Below are 20,411 nucleotides of genomic sequence, written 5' to 3'. Positions count from 1 at the left end.
TTTATACAGCAAAATGTTTAAGAGTTTTTATTGTTGTTTTGTTTTGTTTTGTTTCATTCTAAAGGAAATGGAGAAGTCAGATGCCAACAACTTTCTAATCTTGTTCCGGGATTCAGGCTGCCAATTCAGGTCTTTGTATACTTACTGCCCAGAAACTGAAGAAATTAATAAACTGACTGGGATAGGCCCTAAATCCATCACTAAAAAAATGATTGAGGGACTTTACAAATATAATTCTGACAGGAAACAGTTTAGCCACATACCTGCTAAAACTTTATCTGCCAGTGTCGATGCCATTACCATTCATAGTCATCTATGGCAGACCAAGAGACCAGTAACACCCAAAAAACTCCTACCCACTAAAGCATAGGACTTGGGAAATATCTGCTTCAGAACATTTACGGTAAATTTGCACTTCATCTTTCCTGCCTATAGAGAATCTTTCTAATTGCCAACAAGACTTTTATTAATTGAAACTGAACACTGAGCTCTGTTGTCATGAACAACTGGAATGTAAACCACAGTATTTTGGAGCGCAGAAGGTGCTGACGTAGGTGGTAAGTCCAAGTCCAGGTGATGAAGGACACGTTCTGATTCACAAATGGAGATTTGTGTCATCGGGTTTGCCTGCTTGATATCAGACACACTGAAGCACTGAATTCTCACGGACAGTAGTTGGACTTAGGGTTGAGATGTGGCTAAGATTACAAACTGTATGTTTTGTTTGTTCCTTTTTTTTTTTAAACCTTTTGATGTACATGCTTGTCTTCAGATAGTTGATTTTGCTTTTTTTTCTCTCCTGGAGGTTTATTCTAAGATACCTTTGTATTTTGTTTCATGTGGAGACCATGAGCGTAGGAAATGCGCCTTCAGAGGTAACTTGCACCTTTCTTACGATGCTAAGAGAAACACTAGTGTTTAGTTTCACAATAACCCTCATGTTTTAATGGTGTTAGAGCATTTGCAAGAATTATTCTAAGTATTTACAATTCTGTATTTATTATTCACTCAAGTATTAACATTTCTCTGTTAAATAAGAGGAGGTTTTGTCAAGAGCTGCTAGTAGGTTCGCTTTAAACCACATGAGCTTAACCAAGAACGTGTATAAGAAATTGCTGATTAAATCAGTGCTGTTTTTACACCACTTCTGGCCAACTCAGAATAATTTAGATCGTCCTTTTAACAAAAAAGGCTTTCTATCTCTTTTAAAGTAAGTCACTTTATAAGCTGGCAGAAGTAAATGACACTTTGAGAGTAGTCTTTCAATCTGAAGATGTAGGGCCTCTGTCACAAGTTCTCGAGAGGTCTTTCCCTTATATTTATAACTGACATAAAAATTATATTTAGGATTTTTAAACATGTACAAAGGGCTACATTTTAATTTTAAAATAGCTTCACATTATTTTACTTATATTGGGTTTTTCTTTTTTTATTCTCTTCAAGTGGAACAGCCTAAAGTACACACTTGAAATCTTCTCTTCATGATCTTTGTTCCTTTAACAATGTATATCAGAGGGTTAGTTGGGGAAAAACTTCATTCTCAGGAAAAGACTTGAATGATCATGTGACCCTGTTATGTTTCAGTGTTGTGATAACTGTGTAAACGTAGAGGGGAGAGACAGTATTGTATCATAAATGAGATGCGGGGTTTGTTTTCTTTTGTGGGAAGTAGAGACTAAAATATATACATTTCTCTAATCGAGGTGTTTAGAGAAATAACTAATATCTCATATGATGTATTTACTTATTTTAAAAGAGAATAGGAATGAGATGTCCCTGAACTGTACTTTTCTATTATTATAAGGCCTTTAGGCATCAGTGCATCTGGGTTATCAACATTTTCTCAAACGCTGTCAATATTTTACTGTAATTTATGTTCTTATATTTATGTATATTTGTTAAAACTGTAAAGAAAATTTCAGATTTTTTTCCAATACCTGTGCAAGATATATGTGTAGCTCAAAACTATTTGTGATCTACTGTTTGCATGTAAGAGACCAGGATATGTAACTCTTATATTTTAAGTGTATACATATTGTGTATATAATATATGAATATTAAGAATGGGGAATTGCACATTTTACCTTTCGGACAACAGTTTCTATCACAGAAGGAAATGATTGTCAGATACATGTTTAGATTAAGACTAGTTTAAAAAATAGTAAATCTAATCAAAATATGGTAAATAATAGTCAAAAGGAGAATAAGCACTTTACATTACTAAATTTGTTCTTTTCAATCAAATTTCCCTTATCAAGTCCATCTTCTTTGTGATATTACCTGGCCATTAAATTTTTAAATATTGGATGCAAGACAGTGGAGGGACTGTTTAAAACTAAGTAGGACCACCCTTTCTTAAATTTATGTGTGTTCAACAATGAATGTCCATAATGTCTAAAGGTAGAATGTGAACATTGCTACAAAAGTTCATTGCTCTCAGTATAATATTTTACTTTATTAATACAGAAGGAATATGGATATATTTCTTTAAGTCTGCAGATTTTTTTTTATTATGGTGCAGCTTTTAAAAAAAATTATGTTTTAAAAATTATACAAAGGAAAATCATGCCATTTCATGAAGTCTGGAGATTTCCATCAACCTTGTTGAAACACACTGGTGCTTTCATCATTAGAGGTCAAATTACTATGACGATTATTCACTTAGGTTTTGCCAAACACTTGTCATGGTTTCCAGTGCAGCCTGTCAAATTCTGCTATTTGACACAGCTTTGGAAAGCTTGTCATTCCTCCTGACTTTTCAGTTTTGTTTTAGAATGACTGTTACAGTTTTTATTTGGCTGTTTAAAGCCAAATTCAGCTTTTTAATTATGGTTTCACGGACACTGTTGGGCAATGTACGGCGTATGGTGTGCTTACCTGTCCACTCTAGAGCATTGCTTACAGGTTTTTTTAAGATGCTGTGCTGTAAAATACTGTCCTATTTGCTATTTCCTGGTACAGTGTAGTTTTTCCCCTTTCATTTGAATAAAAAGCATGGCACCAAATGACTCCTTTTCTGTTTCTTGAATAAACTGTGGGTTTTTTTCCCTAATGTTTGAACTTGGGTGAACTCATCGTATGGTTTTTTTATCTCTTAACCTATGTTTAAACGTAACAGTTTGAAGAGGCAACTTTTAATGATATTAGGCACTATCTGAATACTGACTTACGCAGTGTTAAAAAGTCTATAACTTTCTGTGCTAGTGGTGTATAAATGCTTCTGTTCATCTTACGTTAATCCTGTCCATGTTAAATCACTTTCCTTTGGTGAATCATTAAATTGTACCACAGTTAACACTGTGTACCTTTGAAATTGAATGGCTGATGAACTCACCTTAGCCAAAACAGTTCCTGATTTACTCTGTAAGTTTCACTTTGATTTTGAGGATTCTATTCATTCAGACCGGAGCAATTTAAAAAAAAAAGACCTGGTAACAAAACGACAAAATCTTCATTAATAATTACATACCTGAAGAAATATCTGCCATTGCTAAACAGAAGCATGGCTCTCTACCTTTGATCCTTTGACAGGGTACTCAAAGCTCAGAACAGAGCCGTGCTTCCACAATACTTTCTAATGTAATTTTCAGAAATAAAAATACTTAACCATAAGACTCAGGCAGTATTGGAGAAGGACATAGAAACCGAGGTGCCTTAGAACCCACACATAATTTAAGAGTGTGCTCCACGATCTGGCTACTCGATAGTTCCTAACTAGGCAGAGGAAAATGTTCTGCAGTGCAGAGGAGCGTTTTTATTTTGTAACCTGTCCACACAGAGGTAATAAAGAATAACATCCAGTGAAAGAAACGTAGTTGTGATACTCTGACCTAAGAGTCAGGCATTGGAAAAGCACACGTATAAAATGAGTGTGAAGTTCTGTCATCCCTTGGAAGTGTATAAATGCTTAAAATACAAATCTGTGTCTCGTTAAAGGACAGTTTTGCTTTCAAAAGAAGCAAATGAAAACTTCCGAGTCCTTTTGGGGAGGGAGCGGTGTGTGTGTCTGGGCTGGGGCATCCCAGCTGCTCTTCCCGTGAGGCTATCTAGCCTCTAGCTTCGGTCGTGTGCTTCTGGCCTGTGTGGTGTGCGGGCCTGCGAGCACCTCGGGATTCCAAGTCCAGACGCTCAGACAGCAAGAATTAGTCTGTGCTTCTGTCCGTGTCACTGTGGTGTTTGCAACTAAACTCCTCTATCCACAGTGGCTTATATTTATGTCAGAAAAAGGAAAAAAAATGACTTCTTTCACTTTCCATTGAAGAAGATACAAGCAAACAAGTTGACAAAAAAATGTTTTAAGACCCACTGAGGCTTTTTTTTTTTTTTAGCCATGTTAAGCAAAGTCACCACGGCAGTTAAAAGCACTGATGTATTTTATTCTGTTTAACCTCAATCCGTTATTTTAGGTGGCTATCTGTTCCTTTCTTCAGTAGCCTCTGTTGGCATCAGAAGCATCACAGGGCTCAACGACACACAGGATGGCATGTGTCGTTTGCTGTGCCACAAGTTTACGATTCTATTCAGCTGCAGTGATTCCTGACTCCACCCAGTTATTCATACTTTACGGTTTGCATGTTTACATGAGAAAGGAAGTGCGGCTCTCAAGACTGAAGTAAATCGAAACTCTTCACGTTAATACTGCTTTAGGATTTAAAGTTTCTTATTATTTACTTATTTCTTTTGCTTTCTGTGAAGAGCCATTAACATCTCTATTTCACAGATGAGGTTGATGAGGCTTAAAAGGTCAGGAACTAGCAGGGACCCAGAGCTAGGACGTGGCAGCATCACAGCTGGAGCCTAAATTCAATTTCACGTCCCCTTCACTGTGCCACACACTGCACGTTTTCCACTGCTGTAATAAAACTACTTAGAAGTCTGGGGGCGCCTGGGTGGCTCCGTCGGTTAAGCGTCCGACTTCGGCTCAGGGCATGATCTCGCGGTCCGTGGGTTCGAGCCCCGCGTCGGGCTCTGTGCTGACACTCAGAGCCTGGAGCCTGTTTCGGATTCTGTGTCTCCCTCTCTCTCTGCCCCTCCCCCGCTTGTGCTCACTCGCTCACTCTCTCAAAAATAAGTAAACGTTAAAAATTTCTAAGAAAAAAATACTTAAAAGCGTGACGGTTGCACTGGTCAGTAACGTATTTACCATTGGAGGAAAACTGAGAACTCGCCTAATAATTGTAACCAGCATCCACACAACAGCAGCCAATACCAGACTAGTGTCCCTGTGCTCTCAAACATCTCGACTTCTAAGGACAGAAGAATGGAGAAATTACAGGTGTGGTGGAAATAAATGAATGCTGCCAGCAGGCTGATCAAATGTATCCAGAAAACAGTAATTAGGTGCAAGAGACCGGGTCACAAAGACACGGGGGCTCCTCCATCAAGGAGCCCGCTGTCTGGGGGCGGATGCGGTTAGACCTTTACAAACATCTGATAAACTCTATGCGCTAATAGAGTGTGGACCCAAAGTAAAGGGCAGGTAAGCCAGTAAGACGCCACATCCTAGTGTTCTTTCAACTTGAGTTTTGAACTGCAGAGACCTCGGTTCTGGCAGCTGAGCCTTAGAGGCCTACTTTATGATCATCATCGCTTGACAAAACTAGCTGATTGTCAACTGCGTCCTCTTTACTTCCTTAGCCAGAGGCACCTGTGTTGCGCTGTTTTCGCTCCTCTGTTGTCCCCTCCCACCAGACACAGAAAGGCTGGCTGTGCAGTCCCCTCAGAGGGCTGACCTTGAACACTTGAGAGAACCACGGACACATCTGCACGTGAGGCAGTTCATGCTTAGCTTCTTTTTCCTTATGGTCGGTGCCTAAACACAACAGGTGTTCCGAAGTTATTTGTCAAATGAATAAATGAAAGAAGGCTGCCTCGTACTGTCTGGGTCAACTTCAAAATCACGCCCAAAATTTAGTTTGATTTCTGCTAGGCCCCCACGAATTTCCTGCTATAGATACTCCTGCCCTAAAAATGGAAATTCGACGTTGACTTCCCTGCTCTGACTCCCTGTGGTTCACACGTACCATTTCAGGGGACCCAAGTGCAGCCTGAAAATTCAAACCACTGGTGGCTGTGACAGCGACGTTCCGATTCCCTACTTTCTCTCTTAGCTCCTCGTACTCTGCCCCTGCCCGAATTACGGCTCAGTTCTCCTCCGTGCCCTGCTCGTCCTCCTAGTCTCCGTCCAAGAAGGCCGCCAGTTACCAGCTCCACTGACCCCTCAGCCCGCAATCTCCATTTCCAGCCCCGAAAGCGGCCTGTGGCCCCACTCGTGCATCCAGCTTCCATCTTGGCCTTTCACCTGGAAATTCCGTTGTCCTCAACCTCAAAAAACTGGTATCAACCTCCTAGTAAAACCGACTCCTTCCTGGCGTACAGGTAGCCACCGTGGCCGGAACCTTTCACGTTTTCTTACTCCTTCCTCTTTCCCACACGGAAGGCGCCTTATGCCCAGACAACCACCAAATCCCATCAGTCTTCACACTTTTAAACTGTTCCTCATTTTCACTGCCACCAGTCTTGCGTCCAGGCACTTCAACTTTGCGAGAGCGTCCAAGTAGTCCTTCCCTCGTTCTGTTGCCCGCCCCCCCCCCCCCAAACAGTCCCGCCAACCGGTACTCAATTTTCCTCAAACACTGCTTTCACTTTGTCATCCCCACTGGTCAAAAACTCCCACAGGGCCTTATGTTCACAGTATAGAACTCAGACTCCTGAGAGTGGCATATAAAGCCCCCACAGGCTTGCCCCAACTTGGCTTTTCAGCGACATCAGAACATCTCATAGACACCCAAGAGGCACACTAAAACTCAGAAAAAATCGACATTTCAAGGTAACTCATCCAAAGTAATCACGAGAAGTATCATGATGGGGGTGAGAGAGGAGGGGGCTGGGGTGTTGTGAACTGTAACCCTTTGGCACTTGGGAATACTAACGGTCTCACTCGCCGTGTTGTAAGTGCTCCTTCCTATACACACACCTCTTCTCCAGAGAGGCTGACCTGCTCTGACCTTGATAGAAGGCAGGATATCACAGTCAGCCTCACGTCAAACATGTATAGTTCATTTTCTCGGGTAGTGTGTGAGCTGCTTGAGAGGAAGCACCATGTCAAAATCTTGGTATCCATAATGCTGCCTGACAGACAGACAGTCAGTCCTTGGGGCGCCTGGGTGGCTCAGTTGATGAAGCGGCCGACTCTTATTTCGGCTCAGGTCATGGTCTGGCAGTTGCTGGGTTGGTGCCCTGCACTGGGTTCTGTGCTGACACTGTGGAGCCTGCTTGGGATATTCTCTTTCTCTCTCTCTCTCTCTCTCTTTTTCTCACAAATAAATTTTAAAAATTTTAAAAAAAGAAAGAAGGTGCTTGCCCCGTGGTAGGAAGGGGCTGTTTACAGTCAGTCTGAATTGAAGGTGACCTTAGAAACTGGTTTCCCTGGTCAGTGGTGGAATCACAGCACTGGGGTGGGGCATCCCTATCCACGCACAGGGAACACTGCTGAATTCCTGCCGCGAATGACTGGAAATGCACACTAACGTTCCCACTCCAGCTTTCTGTGAAGTCACCGAAAAGTTAATGGCAAGTCCCAGTTTAGAAGCTTCTGTGGGCAGAATCATTGCAAAGAGAAAATGTTACTTCCTTTCCAAACAAATTCTGGGTCCATTTTTATATTGAGGGACTTCCCTGCTGCTGGTCTTTTAAGTTTCTGATGGGTTGGTTTTTTTGCCTTGAACCTTTGAGCTGTAGAAACCTGCGAGGCAGGGCAGATAGATGGGAGCCTTACTTTCCTTGAAAGCCACACTCTTCCCCTCACCCTCCGCTTCCACCCTAACTCCTCCCCCAGGCCTCCTAAGGATCAACAATGAAGTCTGGGGGGTGTCAGGCCGGGGGACCATTACACAGCTGTGGGCCACAAGGCTTTCACACTGAGTCACCCCTCAGCAGCGTGGGCTGGAACCCAAACACTCATGTCTAACTCAGACGCTGTCTTTTCCCGGCCACCCCAGATTTAGTATCTGAAAGTTTCGGAAAGAAACATCTGAAACATTCTGCGTGGCCTCTGGCATCCAGGGTGGGGTCCCTTCCCTGGTGTGTGCCCGCCATCCCTCAGGTGGTTAGGCTGCAGGGCAGGGGCAGCCTTTTTTAATCTACTACTTGCCTTTTTTAATCTACTACTCCCGCCTGACATGCGCGCGCACACACACACGCGCGCGCGCGCACACACACACACACACACAAGCTTCTCCTGTGGGGCTCAAGGGGATGTGGTCTATGGGAAACCTCATCTTGGCAACCAGTCAGGAACAGTGAGTAAAACAGAGGACTCCCCATTCCCAATTCAATAACTCAGCAAGAGAGGGCGTGGACGCCCAAGGAGACATGGCTTTCAAGGTCGCCCTCCCACTCAGCACGCGGAGTCGTCACCGTTAACCTCCCTGTCGGCCACAGCTGCGCTGGCGTAATGCCATCTGTCTGCACTTTGGTCCTGTCAGCAGTTTGTCTGCAGCATTCTGTCACTCTGTGAAATTCACCATCGGTGACGCCAGGCCCAGGGAGCTCTGGTTGTCTAAGGCTTGAAGACACCACCCCCCCCCATGGGGATTATCTCCTGGATTCCCAGTGCAATCCCAAAATTATTTGCTGATCACCCACTGTGTGCAAAGAAAGCATCATGTCCTGGAGGGGAGGAGAAGCGGCGTGAGGAGGCGAGTCTGGCATCAAGACAGGTGAACACAAGGGCAGTCTTCCGTGACGCGGCGCAGGCTGGGACACAGTGTGCTGGGGGTGCAGGTGCAGAGCCCATAGGGAGGGGAGGGCCTCTACCGGATCCCCCACTCGGGGTCAGGGCCTTCATTCCGCTGGGGCTAGTATGACCTTCACGACACCCAATCAGGTACATAGAATCACACCCATTTGAAGATGTAGAAACTGGAGCCCAAGATCGCCCCGCTGGCACGTTATGAAGTGATGCAGAAGCCAGACTCGTGCCGCTAATAATCTGACCTGTTCTGTTTGCTCACTGACCACAAGCAGACACAATGACATATAAGATACGTATTTAATAAGTTTGACATCACAACACCGCAGGGTTTAAAACAGTATTTTTAATTCAACAGTGTTGGGAAAATTGGACAGAAATCTAAAAAAAAAATTACACTTTAGGTAGATTAAAAAAGATGCTAGAGAATTATTTTTAACAAGAATACAATTGAATGTTTTCAGATCAAAGAAAAAGTAACATTCTAAACTCTGAAGTTGCTAAGAGCAACACATTTGACCTTAAGAAAATGTAAAACCAAAAAAAAAGAAAAAAGAAAAACAGCTAAGAAAAAAGTCTGGAAAAATATTGGAATTAAATGGGATAATGCTTGGGGCGCCTGGGTGGCTCAGTCGGTTAAGCGTCCGACATCAGCTCAGGTCATGATCTCACAGTCTGTGAGTTTGAGCCCCACGTCGGGCTCTGTGCTGTCAGCTCAGAGCCTGGAGCCTGCTTCGGATTCTGTGTCTCCCTCTCTCTCTGCCCCTCCCTCACTTGTACTCTCTCTCTCTCTCAAAAATAAATAAACATTATTGAGAACACAAGCTGGTGCAGCCACTCTGGAAAACAGTATGGAGGTTTCTCAAAAAACTAAAAATAGAACTACCCTACGACCCAGCAATTGCACTACTAGGTATTTATCCAAGGAATACAGGGATGCTGTTCCAAAGGGACACATGCACCCCCATGTTTATAGCAGCACTATCAACAATAGCCAAAGTGTGGAAAGAGCCCAAATGCCCATCGATGGATGAATGGGCAAAGAAGATGTGGTATATATATACAATGGAGTATTACTCAGCAATCAAAAAGAATGAAATCTTGCCATTTGCAACTACGTGGATGGAATTATGCTAAGTGAAATTAGAGAAAGACAAATATCATATGACTCCACTCATATGAGGACTTTAAGAGACAAAACAGATGAACGTAAGGGAAGGGAAACAGAAATAATATAAAAAACAGGGAGGGGGCCAAAACAGAAGAGACTCATAAATATGGAGAACAAACTGAGGGTTACTGGAGAGGTTGTGGGCAGGGGGATGGGCTAAATGGGTAAGGGGTATTAAGGAATCTACTCCCGAAACGTTGCACCATATGCTAACTAATTTGGATGTAAATTTAAAAAAATTAAAATTAAAAACAACAGGGGGCGCCTGGGTGGCTCAGTCGATTAAGCATCTGACAGCTCAGGTCATGATCTCACAGTTTGTGAATTTGAGCCCCACATCGGGCTCTGTGCTGACAGCTCAGAGCCTGGAGCCTGCTTCGGATTCTGTGTCTCCCTCTCTCTGCCCACCCCCCACTTGTGCTCTGTCTCTCTCTGTCTCTCACAAATGAATAAATGTAAAAAAATTTTTTTAATAAAAAATAATAAAAATAAAATGAATAAACATTAAAAAATAAATGGGATAATGCTTAACACTAAATAGTTCATATAAATAAAAAATATAAGATTATAGTAGATAAATGTATGAAGGACATGATTAGACAGTTCACATAAGAGGAATTAAGTACAGAAAGACTTTGAATCTTATTTATATTCAAGGGAATGTAAATTAAAATGAGGAACCACTTTTACCCCATTACCTATTAAAGTGGAAAAAAGTATATTTTGCTGACGAATATTTCTGACACGACTATGTTGAACCTGTTACCCTTGCACAATGCCATGCAATGACTGTCACTATAAGCATCTATATCAAGCCATTTTCAGACTTTTACCTTATATCATGAGAACGATGTGAAAGAAAAAGTTCATAAGTGCAACTATTTGTTACAAATTTCTAGAACAGCAAAAAAAAAAAAAAAACAAAAAAACAACACTAGAAAAATCCAAAATATTCAAAATCAAAGTATTAGAAGCAGCCGAGAAAAATGCAGATTTATATGGCATTAATCGAAAAAAGCAGCCTATAAAAGTATGTACATTCTAATTACAAATGACTCTGAAGTAGCTGTGTAAAAAAATATGTGGAGAACCTCTGAAATGGAATGTGAAAAAAAAATCTAAGAATATGGGATTACAAATAAATTCTCTCCTTCTCTGGTCGGAAAGAAATTCACCAAAGTGCAGTACCAGGCCTGAGTGGACTTGGCTTGTTTTATATTCTGCAATCTAGTTATATGGCTTTTATCATGAAAAAGGCAAATATAACGTTCAAAATTTTCCCTAAAGGTTAAAATCCTGTGTACGGAAAAATTAAAATTGGCGGGGGAGAAGATGTAAGAGCTTACACATATAGCTCATAAAAGGGCAGAAATTAAAGGAACCTACTCTTGAAAGTAACCTAGTTCAAAGCAATGGGTATTTTGTTACGTAGCTTGTTCTCAGGCTCGTACCAATCATGGTGATGGACAGAGAGAAGCTCTATGCGCAAGGCGAGGCTGACCCACATAACAAAGTCGGTCCAGAGAGAGGAAGGCCCATAAGGTACGGAGGCCAGAGAAGGCTCCTGAGGGCAAGACGGAGAACGAGGGAAGACCACTTCTGCTTTGCTTTGTTGACACCTGTCAGAGACTGGCCAAGATTCTCAGCTAAGCAGGAAGAATATTCTATTCGTTGGCTAATCCTGTGGGGAGTCCCCCTGAGGAGGAGAAGAGAGAGAGTATCGTGGAGTTAGTTAGCCTTGGTCACTGAAAGTTGGATAGAAATCTATCCGGTCTTTGATGCCTCCTCCCCTCCAGACAGGTCCACAAAGGCCCACAGGACTTGGCCATGGCACAGAGAATCCACCACGTGGCTCTAGGCCACGACTTCCCTCGGGTATGAGACCATAGCCCCAGGAAGCCAGAATCTCTCTGTTTTTGCTAAACAACCTACTTCTCCTTCCCCCTCAATCCCCTGCCTAGGCTTCCCTCTCAGTCCCCTGCCCCATTCTTCTTTCTCACCTGGTGGTTTCCTGGCCCATTCATCTCTAGCTTTCACGGTCACTCATGCCTTCTCTGCCCCAGACTGACTGTGCCTGAGGGGAGGTGAAGTCCAGCAGCACCGGGCCCATCCCCGATTGTCCCCAGGCTCTGGCAAGCAAGCGCTGTCCTTGCCAGCCTTGTAGGGGAGGAGGCTGAGGCCCCCTAGGCCACCCAGCCTCAGTGCCACTCACCAGCAACCGTGTGACCAGACATTAGAAAAACTGCTCTGAGTCTCCAGCAGCCCACAGGTTCTCACCCTCTCTGGGTGGTCTTCAGAGGAAACTCAAGCCTGAGGTTTGGGATGCCCATGGAGGGACGGGCCAGAAACCAACGACTCCCTGGCCTCTTCTCCTGCGTGCCTGTCCCCCTCTTGTAATTGGCTGGGCAGAAACAGTCTTGACAAGAACAGCCTAGACACAGACATGCCCAACTCTCCGTAATTTTTCCCACTCCCTGGGCATTCCCATGGGCCACAGGGACCTCAAGCTAGGGTGACCATATGTCCCGGTTTGCCCAGAACAGTCCTGGTTTGTGGCCTGAGTTAATTACCATAGATCCTTTTTCACTCTCAGAAGTGCTCCGGTTTGATCATACATGATTTCATCACCCGACCTCAAATCAACAAGAAACAGAATCCATACACACACAAGCCTCTCTGTATTCCCGGGCCCAATGAACAGCATTCATACAGTTCTCAAACACAGCCACCCAGACCCATCTTTTGACTCCTCTCTGCTGAGATCCACAGTGTTACAATGATCTCTTGAACAGATCCTCGTTTTTCTGTCCCCACTGCCAGTAATCTATTTCATATGCTCCCTATCCCCACACAAATAATCACAATAGTCCACTCTGGGGCCTGGGCCTCCACCCTGTCCAATCCATAGTTCTGCCAGTGATCCTTTCAAAACAGATGGATGTCATGCCCTACTCTCAAAGCTCCAGTGGCTCTCCACTACCTACAGAATGATATCAAGATCACCCTGTGATCTGCTCCCTGCTTCCTCTCCTGCCACCCTCCTCCCACCTTGGGCTCTGGTCACACTGGGCCATGTACTGCTGCTCTGTTCACCCTTCAGCTCCTTCCTGGACCTAAACTCAAGGGCCGTCTCCTGGAAGACCTTTTCTGATACCCCCTCCCATCAGAAGTAACTGTTCTTTCCTCTAAGCTCCAAGAGAACTTTGCTTTTCACATTTACCAGTTTGACTTCTGGCAGGTTGGCCCCTGCACATACTGTATATGTATCTATCTCCCCTGCCTAAACAACGAACTTCCAAGGTCAAGGTGGCATCTCTCTCTCAATGCCTGAAAACAGTGCCTGCCACACGAAGGAGCTCACTGTTAAGTGAACTGAATCAAATAAAACTGACAATCCACCCAATGGGTCAGTCACTCGCTCCTGGTGACAGTGTGGTGGGGTCTGGGAGAGCACACATATTGAAACATGGGTTCCAGCACAGCATCTCATGGGAGGGATGTCTGCTAGGAAGAATTCGGACCCAGAACTAAAGCAAAGATAAACAAGCAGGACCATACCAAAATAAAGAGCTTTTGCACAGCAAAGGAAGCCATCAACAAAATGAAAACGCAACCTACTGAATGGGAGCAGGCATTTGCAACTGATGTATCTGATATGGAGTTAATACCCGATATACATAAAGAACTTACAGCTCAACACCAGAAAACACAAATAATCCAATTTAAAAAAATTTTTTAACATTTATTTATGAGAAACAGAGCATGAGCTGGGGCGGGGGGGGGGGGGGGGGGCAGGGGCAGATACTGAATCTGAAGCAGGCTCCAGGCTCTGAGCTGTTTGTTAGCACAGAACCTGGGGCGGGGCTCGAACTCATGAACCATGAGACCATGACCTGAGCTGAAGTCAGACACTCAACCGACTGAGCCACCCAGGCGCTCCAAAGAATCCAATCTAAAAAATGGGCAGAGGACATGAGCAAACATTTTTCTAAAGACATACCGATGACTAACAGGCACATAAAAAGATACTCAACATCACTAATCGTCAAGGAATTGCAAATCAAAAACACCACGAGAGATCACCTCACACCAGTCAAAGCGGCTAATACCAAAAAGACAAGAAATAACAAGTGTTGGCAAGGATGTGGAGGAAAGAGAACCTCCATGCACTGCCGGTGGGAATGCGAACAGGTGCAATCACTATGGAAAACAGTATGAAGTTTCCTCAATAAAAACAGAAATACCACACATTTGGGAATCTACCCAGAAAAAATGAAAGCACTAATTAAAAAAGATACTTACACTCCTATGCTCATTACAGCATTATTTACAATAGTCCAGATATGGAAGCAACTTGTGTCTATTGGTAGACAAATCAACAAAGGAAATGTGGTGTGTGTGTATATATACATATATATGTAAGTATATATACACACGCACTGTCTATTCTATGTATACGCTAATTCTATGTAATGAAATATTAATCAGCCATAAAAAAAGACCAAGATCCTGCCAAGTAAAATATTCAGAGAAAAGCAAATGCCATTTGATTTCACTTATATGTGGAATCCAAAACAAAACAAAAAAAAAAAACCACAAATAAACAACAGAAATAGACTCACAAATACAGAGAACTCGTGGTCGCCAGAGAGGAGGAAGGTTGGAGGGTGGGCAAATTAGGTAGGGGATTAAGAAGTACAAACTTCCAGTTATAAAACAAATAAGTCACAGGCATGCAAAGTACCGCATAGGGAATATAGTCAGTAATATTGTCATAATGTTGCACGGTGACGTGATAACTACACTCGTGGTGAGCACTATGCAATTGTCAAATCACTATGTTGTGCACCCGAAATTCATCTAATATTGTATGTCAACTATACTTTAAACACAAAACACAAATAATCCAATTAAAAATAATTTTTAAAATTATAAAAACTTTTTGAAAAGATAAAAAAGGATCCCGACCTAACTGGAGTTGCCCCAAATCCCTGATGTAGAAAGGGCACACCATAATAGAAGGCTTCTGCGCAACCAAGGAAATCATCAACAAAACAAAATGAGGAGAAGAAAGGGCACCTTCTGGAGTAAGGGTGAGCTTTCTCTCACCCATCCTCTCCTGGGGCCACCATTCCTTTCAAAGTCAGGCATCATTCCCACCCTTTCATGAATCTTCCCCTGACTCCCTCAGTAGGTAAGGGATTTCATCCTCCTCTAAACTCCTGACTCCTAATTAAAGACAACTAATGTGCGGCGAAATTGGGTACCATCTTGACTCATCTTTTGTACTGAGCTTACTTCTGTGTTTGGCTTAATAGGGACGTTTGGCCAGATGAGGGCAGATAGAGAAGAGCTGCGATTAAAATCCCAGGCTCTGATCCTTTCTAGCTGGGTAGCTCTCCCTCTCTAGCTGAAAACCTTCCCACGTGGCTCCATGAAGACTTGATTTGGTCAGAAAAGCCACTGTTTGAGTTAAGACATTGAACCTACAACAGCTGAAGAGCTCTGATGGCCGATGCCTGCTTAGGAGGCAGGCCCCGAAGCCACAGGCTCCCCGGTTCACCCCGACCCCGTTGCACACCAGATAGCAGAACCCCTCTTTCCTAGAGGACGGGGGGGCCCGCAGCAGGCTGAGGCACTAGCCTTACAAAACCCTCAGCTGGGGTTCTAGGCCCTCGCCCCTAATAAAACTAGAGAAAGCAGCAGCGCGGAGCATGGGAAGGAGCGAAGTGGGGGACGAGAAGGGAGGAAGGCTCTCGGGCACCCGCCACCTGTTGCAACCTGACATCAGACTACCCCTGGGGGGGGGCAGAGCGGGTCTCCCAGCCCCGAGGCCTTGTCCTCGGAGGATCCAGCTGTGAAGCCCCCCTCCGCCAGGTCCCCGTCTTTCCCCTGGGGCCAGCCCCAAATCGTAGGCCTCTACCCCCACGAGCCTGCCCCTCCCACTCCACCCCCTCCTCCCCCACCTTCCTGCCCACGCATTTGCCTGGGTCGAGGGTGGCAGGAAGGGAGGTGCTGGGCACCGGCCGTGAAGAGCAACCCCCCACCTCTCCCTGGGAGAGCCCGCACCCAGGCTGCGTCCGGCACAGGCCCGACGGCCCCCGCCATGCACCCCACCGAGCCCAGGAGCCCCAGCCCCGGGACGGCGTCCTGGGACTACTCGGGGTCCGGCGCCCTGGAGGAGCTGGAGCCTTGCCTGGCCCCGGACCTGCCCTACGGCTACGCCTACATCCCCGCGCTCTACCTGGCGGCCTTCGTGGTGGGCCTGCTGGGCAACGCCTTCGTGGTGTGGCTGCTGGCCGCGCGGCCTGGCCCGCGGCGCCTCGTGGACACCTTCGTGCTGCACCTGGCCGCCGCCGACCTGGGCTTCGTGCTCACGCTGCCGCTGTGGGCGGCGGCGGCGGCGAGCGGCGGCCGCTGGCCCTTCGGCGAGGGCCTCTGCAAGCTCAGCGGCTTCGCGCTGGCCGGCACGCGCTGCGCAGGCGCGCTGCTGCTGGCGGGCCTGAGCGTGGACCGCTACCTGGCGGTGGTGAAGCTGCTCGACGCGCGGCCCCTGCGCACCCCGCGCTGCGCGCTGGCCGTCTGCTGCGGCGTGTGGGCCGTGGCGCTCCTGGCCGGCCTGCCCTCCCTGGTCTACCGGGGGCTGCAGCCCCTCCCCGGCGGCGGGGGCAGCCAGTGCGGGGAGGAGCCCTCCGACGCCTTCCAGGGCCTGAGCCTGCTGGTGCTGCTGCTCACCTGCGTGCTGCCCCTGGGCGTCACCCTGGTCTGCTACTGCCGCATCTCCTGCCGCCTGCGCCGGCCGCCGCACCTGGGCCGGGCCCGGAGGAACTCGCTGCGCATCATCTTCGCCGTCGAGAGCGCGTTCGTGGGCTCCTGGCTGCCCTTCGGCGCCCTGCGGGCCGTCTTCCACCTGGCGCGCCTGGGGGCGGTGCCGCTGCCCTGCGGCCTGCTGCTGGCGCTGCGCTGGGGCCTCAGCATCGCCACCTGCCTGGCCTTCGTCAACAGCTGCGCCAACCCGCTCATCTACCTGCTGCTGGACCGTTCGTTCCGCGCCCGGGCCTGGCGCGGAGTCTGCTTGCGCGCCGACCGCCCGGCGCGCAGGGGCAGCTCGGTGTCCTCGCTCTGCAGGGACGACAGCTCAGTGTTCCGGAGTCCGGCCGGCAGCTGGGAGCGAGCCCGGACGGCGAACGCTGGCTCGGCAGTGCCGTAGCCGCCCCGGCCCGGTGGAGGTGGCGGCCCCGGAGCCCGCGGGGGGGGACGAGACCCGCGGGAGTGCGTGGGGGGTGGGGGTGGTGCCGGCTTCCCCAGACATGCCTTCTCTGCTGGCTGCGGGCCGCCCCAGCCGGCGCTGCCTGGACTCCCAGGGTCTCCTTCATTAGCTTTCTCAGAACCTCAGCGCCTTTTGAACTCTCTCCCACCCCCGCCCCCAAACCAGTCGGCTGAGACCAGCTGTTCTCTCAGCCCAGTGGGCTTGGGGGGGGGGGGGTAATTTTCTCCAGTCCCATAAAGGTCCTATGAGACCGTGCAGACAGCAATCTGGACGCCCACATACATGTTCGCCAAGTAGAAGGAGAAGTGGGTTTCCTCCTCTGCCCCATCGGGAATAACACTGGCCAGAATACCAAACCCAGACTCCCCCAAGAGTGACTGTTGTCTCCGGCTATGCTTTCTCTGAACCCCTACAAATAGCTACTACCTTCTGAGAAATACCTTCTCGAAGTCGGACTCTCTGGCCCGCTCATTCTCCAAAATTTCTATAGAATGTGGGAATCGACAGCCCTTTCGTACTTAGTCATCTTTGTAGCTGTCTTTGCTGTATCATTAGTCACTATCAGTTCAGACTTTCGTTTTCAAAGCTCACCAAAGCCATGGGAACCAGCCCCAGCGTGAGCTGCCCAGTTTATCCCTCCGGACAATTTCCCTACATGTGCTTGGCCTGCCCTGGTTTTGTATCTTCTCCCCATTCCCACGAAGCTGAAGGACTCACCCTGGAAAGTATCTCGGCCCTTCCCTCTGGACAGAAGATTCTGAAATCGTTCACCAGAGTCTCTGTCACTTGGCCAGGGACACCAGAATCTCTTGCATCAGTTCACCTTTCTCAATAAACACTGTTGCTAGCCTGAATCTGACAACCGTGTCTTTTTTTACTTGAGCAATGGGAGTGAAATGAGCATCAGGAGGCAAATCCAATACTGCACCAGACAAAATTCGAGCCAGTAGCTGAGGCTGCCCTCAGGATGATCAGAATTTGGTGTGAGGTCAAAGACCTGTACCACCTGTGGGTGCAGTGATCCTACAGAAAGGCAGCAAATCACTTACTCTTATTATTTCAATTTGTTTTAAATTTTTACATTTATTTATTTTTGAGAGACAGAGAGCACAAGAGGGGGAGGGGCAGAGAGAGACGGAAACACAGAATCTGAAGCAGGCTTCAGGCCCCGAGCTGACAGCACAGAGCCTGACTCGGGGCTCGAACTCACAAACTGTGAGACCTGAGCCGAAGTCAGACGCCCAACCGGCTGAGCCACCCGGGCGCCCATTTACTCTTATTATTTTAAAGGACGTTTCACATTTTGAAGGTTACGGGGAGAATAAAAACAGATTTAAGAGCGTCTGCCAGCCAGGTGTCACTTGAAAAAGGGTATCTGTCAATGTGCTATTTTAAGTATGTATTGGGCATTTTTTCCTATCCTTTTTGGGCCCATCTATCCATTTTCTGACTATAACTTACCCCTTAAGGTTTCTGGAGGGTTTGGAAATTCGGTGTGTGTACTTTTGATTTAAGGGGATTTGGCCTAAAGAAATGTTAGTCGGGGCAGGGAAAGGAATGTAATTCTTGAAAACCACCTCCCAGCCAGATCCCCACCAGGCCAATCATAAAGTTGTAGGCTCTGGGGGCAGTGTCCACTCAGATCAGCACGGCAATGTGAGGTTGCGTCTGTATCCTGGGCATTCATTCTCAAGCTGCTTAACCCCCTACCTAATACCTGCATTTGCGTTCAGCATTTGGGGCTGTTGGATTAGAGCGCATTGAATGCACACTCCACCTTGACCCCACCTGTCAGCTGCCCCTAGCAGGTGAGGCTGTTGAGAAACGTTAACCACTTTCCTCCCACATACCCAGAGAGTCACAAGCCTTGCAGCCTGTGGGGTTGCTGGTGCCAGTGGGACAAATTTCAGACACACTAAGGTTTAAGAACTCAAGTATATCATGGCTCTTGTCATCCTCACCGTTCCTCTCTGGGCAAGAAATTATTCTGTGTCATATGGTGGGGCTGCAGGATGGGGGAGCCGGCTCTCGTCTGGGTCTGCATGTGGCAAAACGTCCAACGACGAGGCTGTTGTGAGTGAGTCCCCGCCTCCACTCCTGCCAATTTACTTCTCCTGATTTACCAGTTGGGCTCCCTGAAGGCAGGCAGGAAGAAGGCTTCTCCATGCCTGAGTTTTCATAGCCCCCCCTGCAGGAATTATTGAAACTCAGTGTTTCTCTCCCACTGCAGAACTATGGCTGATGGGGAGAGAAAGTTCTCTTCCGTCGTTTGGGTAGGTCACTGAATTCGTCTGCCATGTGTCCCTTGGCAATTTTCTTTTATACTCAGGAATGAAAGAGGACCAGTAAACTTCCAGTTGCCACTGAGGCAGATGAGGCACAGGTTCAGGAAAGAACGGGTTAAATAAGTACTCCCACACAGATTGCTGGGAGGTGTGTAAGTGGCAGATTCTTTTAGAAAGTAATTTGTCAGTTGGGGGGCCTGGATGGCTCAGTCAGTTAAGACTCTGATTCTTAATTTTGGCTCCGATCACGAACTCTGGGTTCGTGAGATGGAGTCCCCAGATGGGTTCCATGCTAAGCGTGGAACCTGCTTGGGATTCTCTCTGTCTCCCTCTCTCTCCGCTCCTCCCACACTTAGGTGCACAGACACACTCTCTCAAAAAAAAAAAAAAAAAAAAAAAATTAAGGGTAGTCCTACTTAAAAAAAGAAGTAAGCAATTTGTCAATCAATATCCACAGCTTTAAAAATATTCATATCCCATCCCCCCAAAATGTTCATTCCTTTTACCCTGTGCTTTCTTGTCTGCCACTCTCTTCTAAGCCAGTACTCCTGAATAAAACAAGTTTGATGCACTGAGTTCTAAGACATTCTGAAAGACTTACGCCTGAAAGAAACAACCTGAATGTTCAACAGTGGTGTAATGCCCTCGTTAGTATATGGGACTGTTGTTATGCAAATTTTAAGATGTTGCTTTAATGTCAGATTGGAAAACGTTGACAGTAAATGAAAAGAAGGTAACAGGTACCTGGGTGGCTCAGTCAGTTGAACGTCCAGCTTCATCGTCATCATATGGTTCTCGGGGGTTTGAGCCCCGCTTCAGACTCACTGCTGTCAGCGCAGAGCCCTCTTCAGATCCTCTGTCCCCATCTTTCTGCCCCTCTCCCTACCCCCCTCTCAAAAATAAATAAACATTAAAAAAAAAAAAGAAATTTAG

At 46.5% G+C, this 20,411-nt stretch overlaps 2 protein-coding genes across 9 annotated transcripts in view; both read left to right on the top strand.

The window, feature by feature from the left end:
* Positions 1-3,005, top strand: part of CAMSAP2 (calmodulin regulated spectrin associated protein family member 2) — a 112,138-nt gene extending 109,133 nt beyond the window's left edge. For all 8 annotated transcript variants that reach the window (XM_019430971.2, XM_019430965.2, XM_019430956.2 and 5 more), the window contains one exon: positions 65-3,005. In XM_019430971.2, the coding sequence (XP_019286516.1) occupies positions 65-370 (306 nt within the window). In that variant the 3' untranslated portion in view covers positions 371-3,005. The remainder of the gene's footprint in view (positions 1-64) is intronic.
* A 12,739-nt stretch (positions 3,006-15,744) lies between these two features.
* On the top strand, positions 15,745-18,047 carry GPR25 (G protein-coupled receptor 25). The gene has a single exon (XM_019430982.2). The coding sequence runs from the start codon at positions 16,030-16,032 to the stop codon at positions 17,131-17,133; it is 1,104 nt and encodes a 367-aa protein (XP_019286527.2). The 5' UTR covers positions 15,745-16,029; the 3' UTR covers positions 17,134-18,047.
* The last annotated feature ends 2,364 nt before the right edge of the window (positions 18,048-20,411 follow it).

Source organism: Panthera pardus, unplaced genomic scaffold (assembly GCF_024362965.1).
Source record: "Panthera pardus isolate Hobbes unplaced genomic scaffold, ASM2436296v1 HiC_scaffold_21, whole genome shotgun sequence".
In the NCBI taxonomy this organism is placed as follows: domain Eukaryota; kingdom Metazoa; phylum Chordata; class Mammalia; order Carnivora; family Felidae; genus Panthera; species Panthera pardus.
Note: the sequence above shows the minus strand (reverse complement) of the source record. Positions and strands in the feature narration are given on the sequence as shown.

Excerpts from the sequence above, each read along its gene's own strand:
- GPR25 (XM_019430982.2), top strand. The coding sequence starts at position 16,030 with ATGCACCCCACCGAGCCCAGGAGCCCCAGCCCCGGGACGGCGTCCTGG.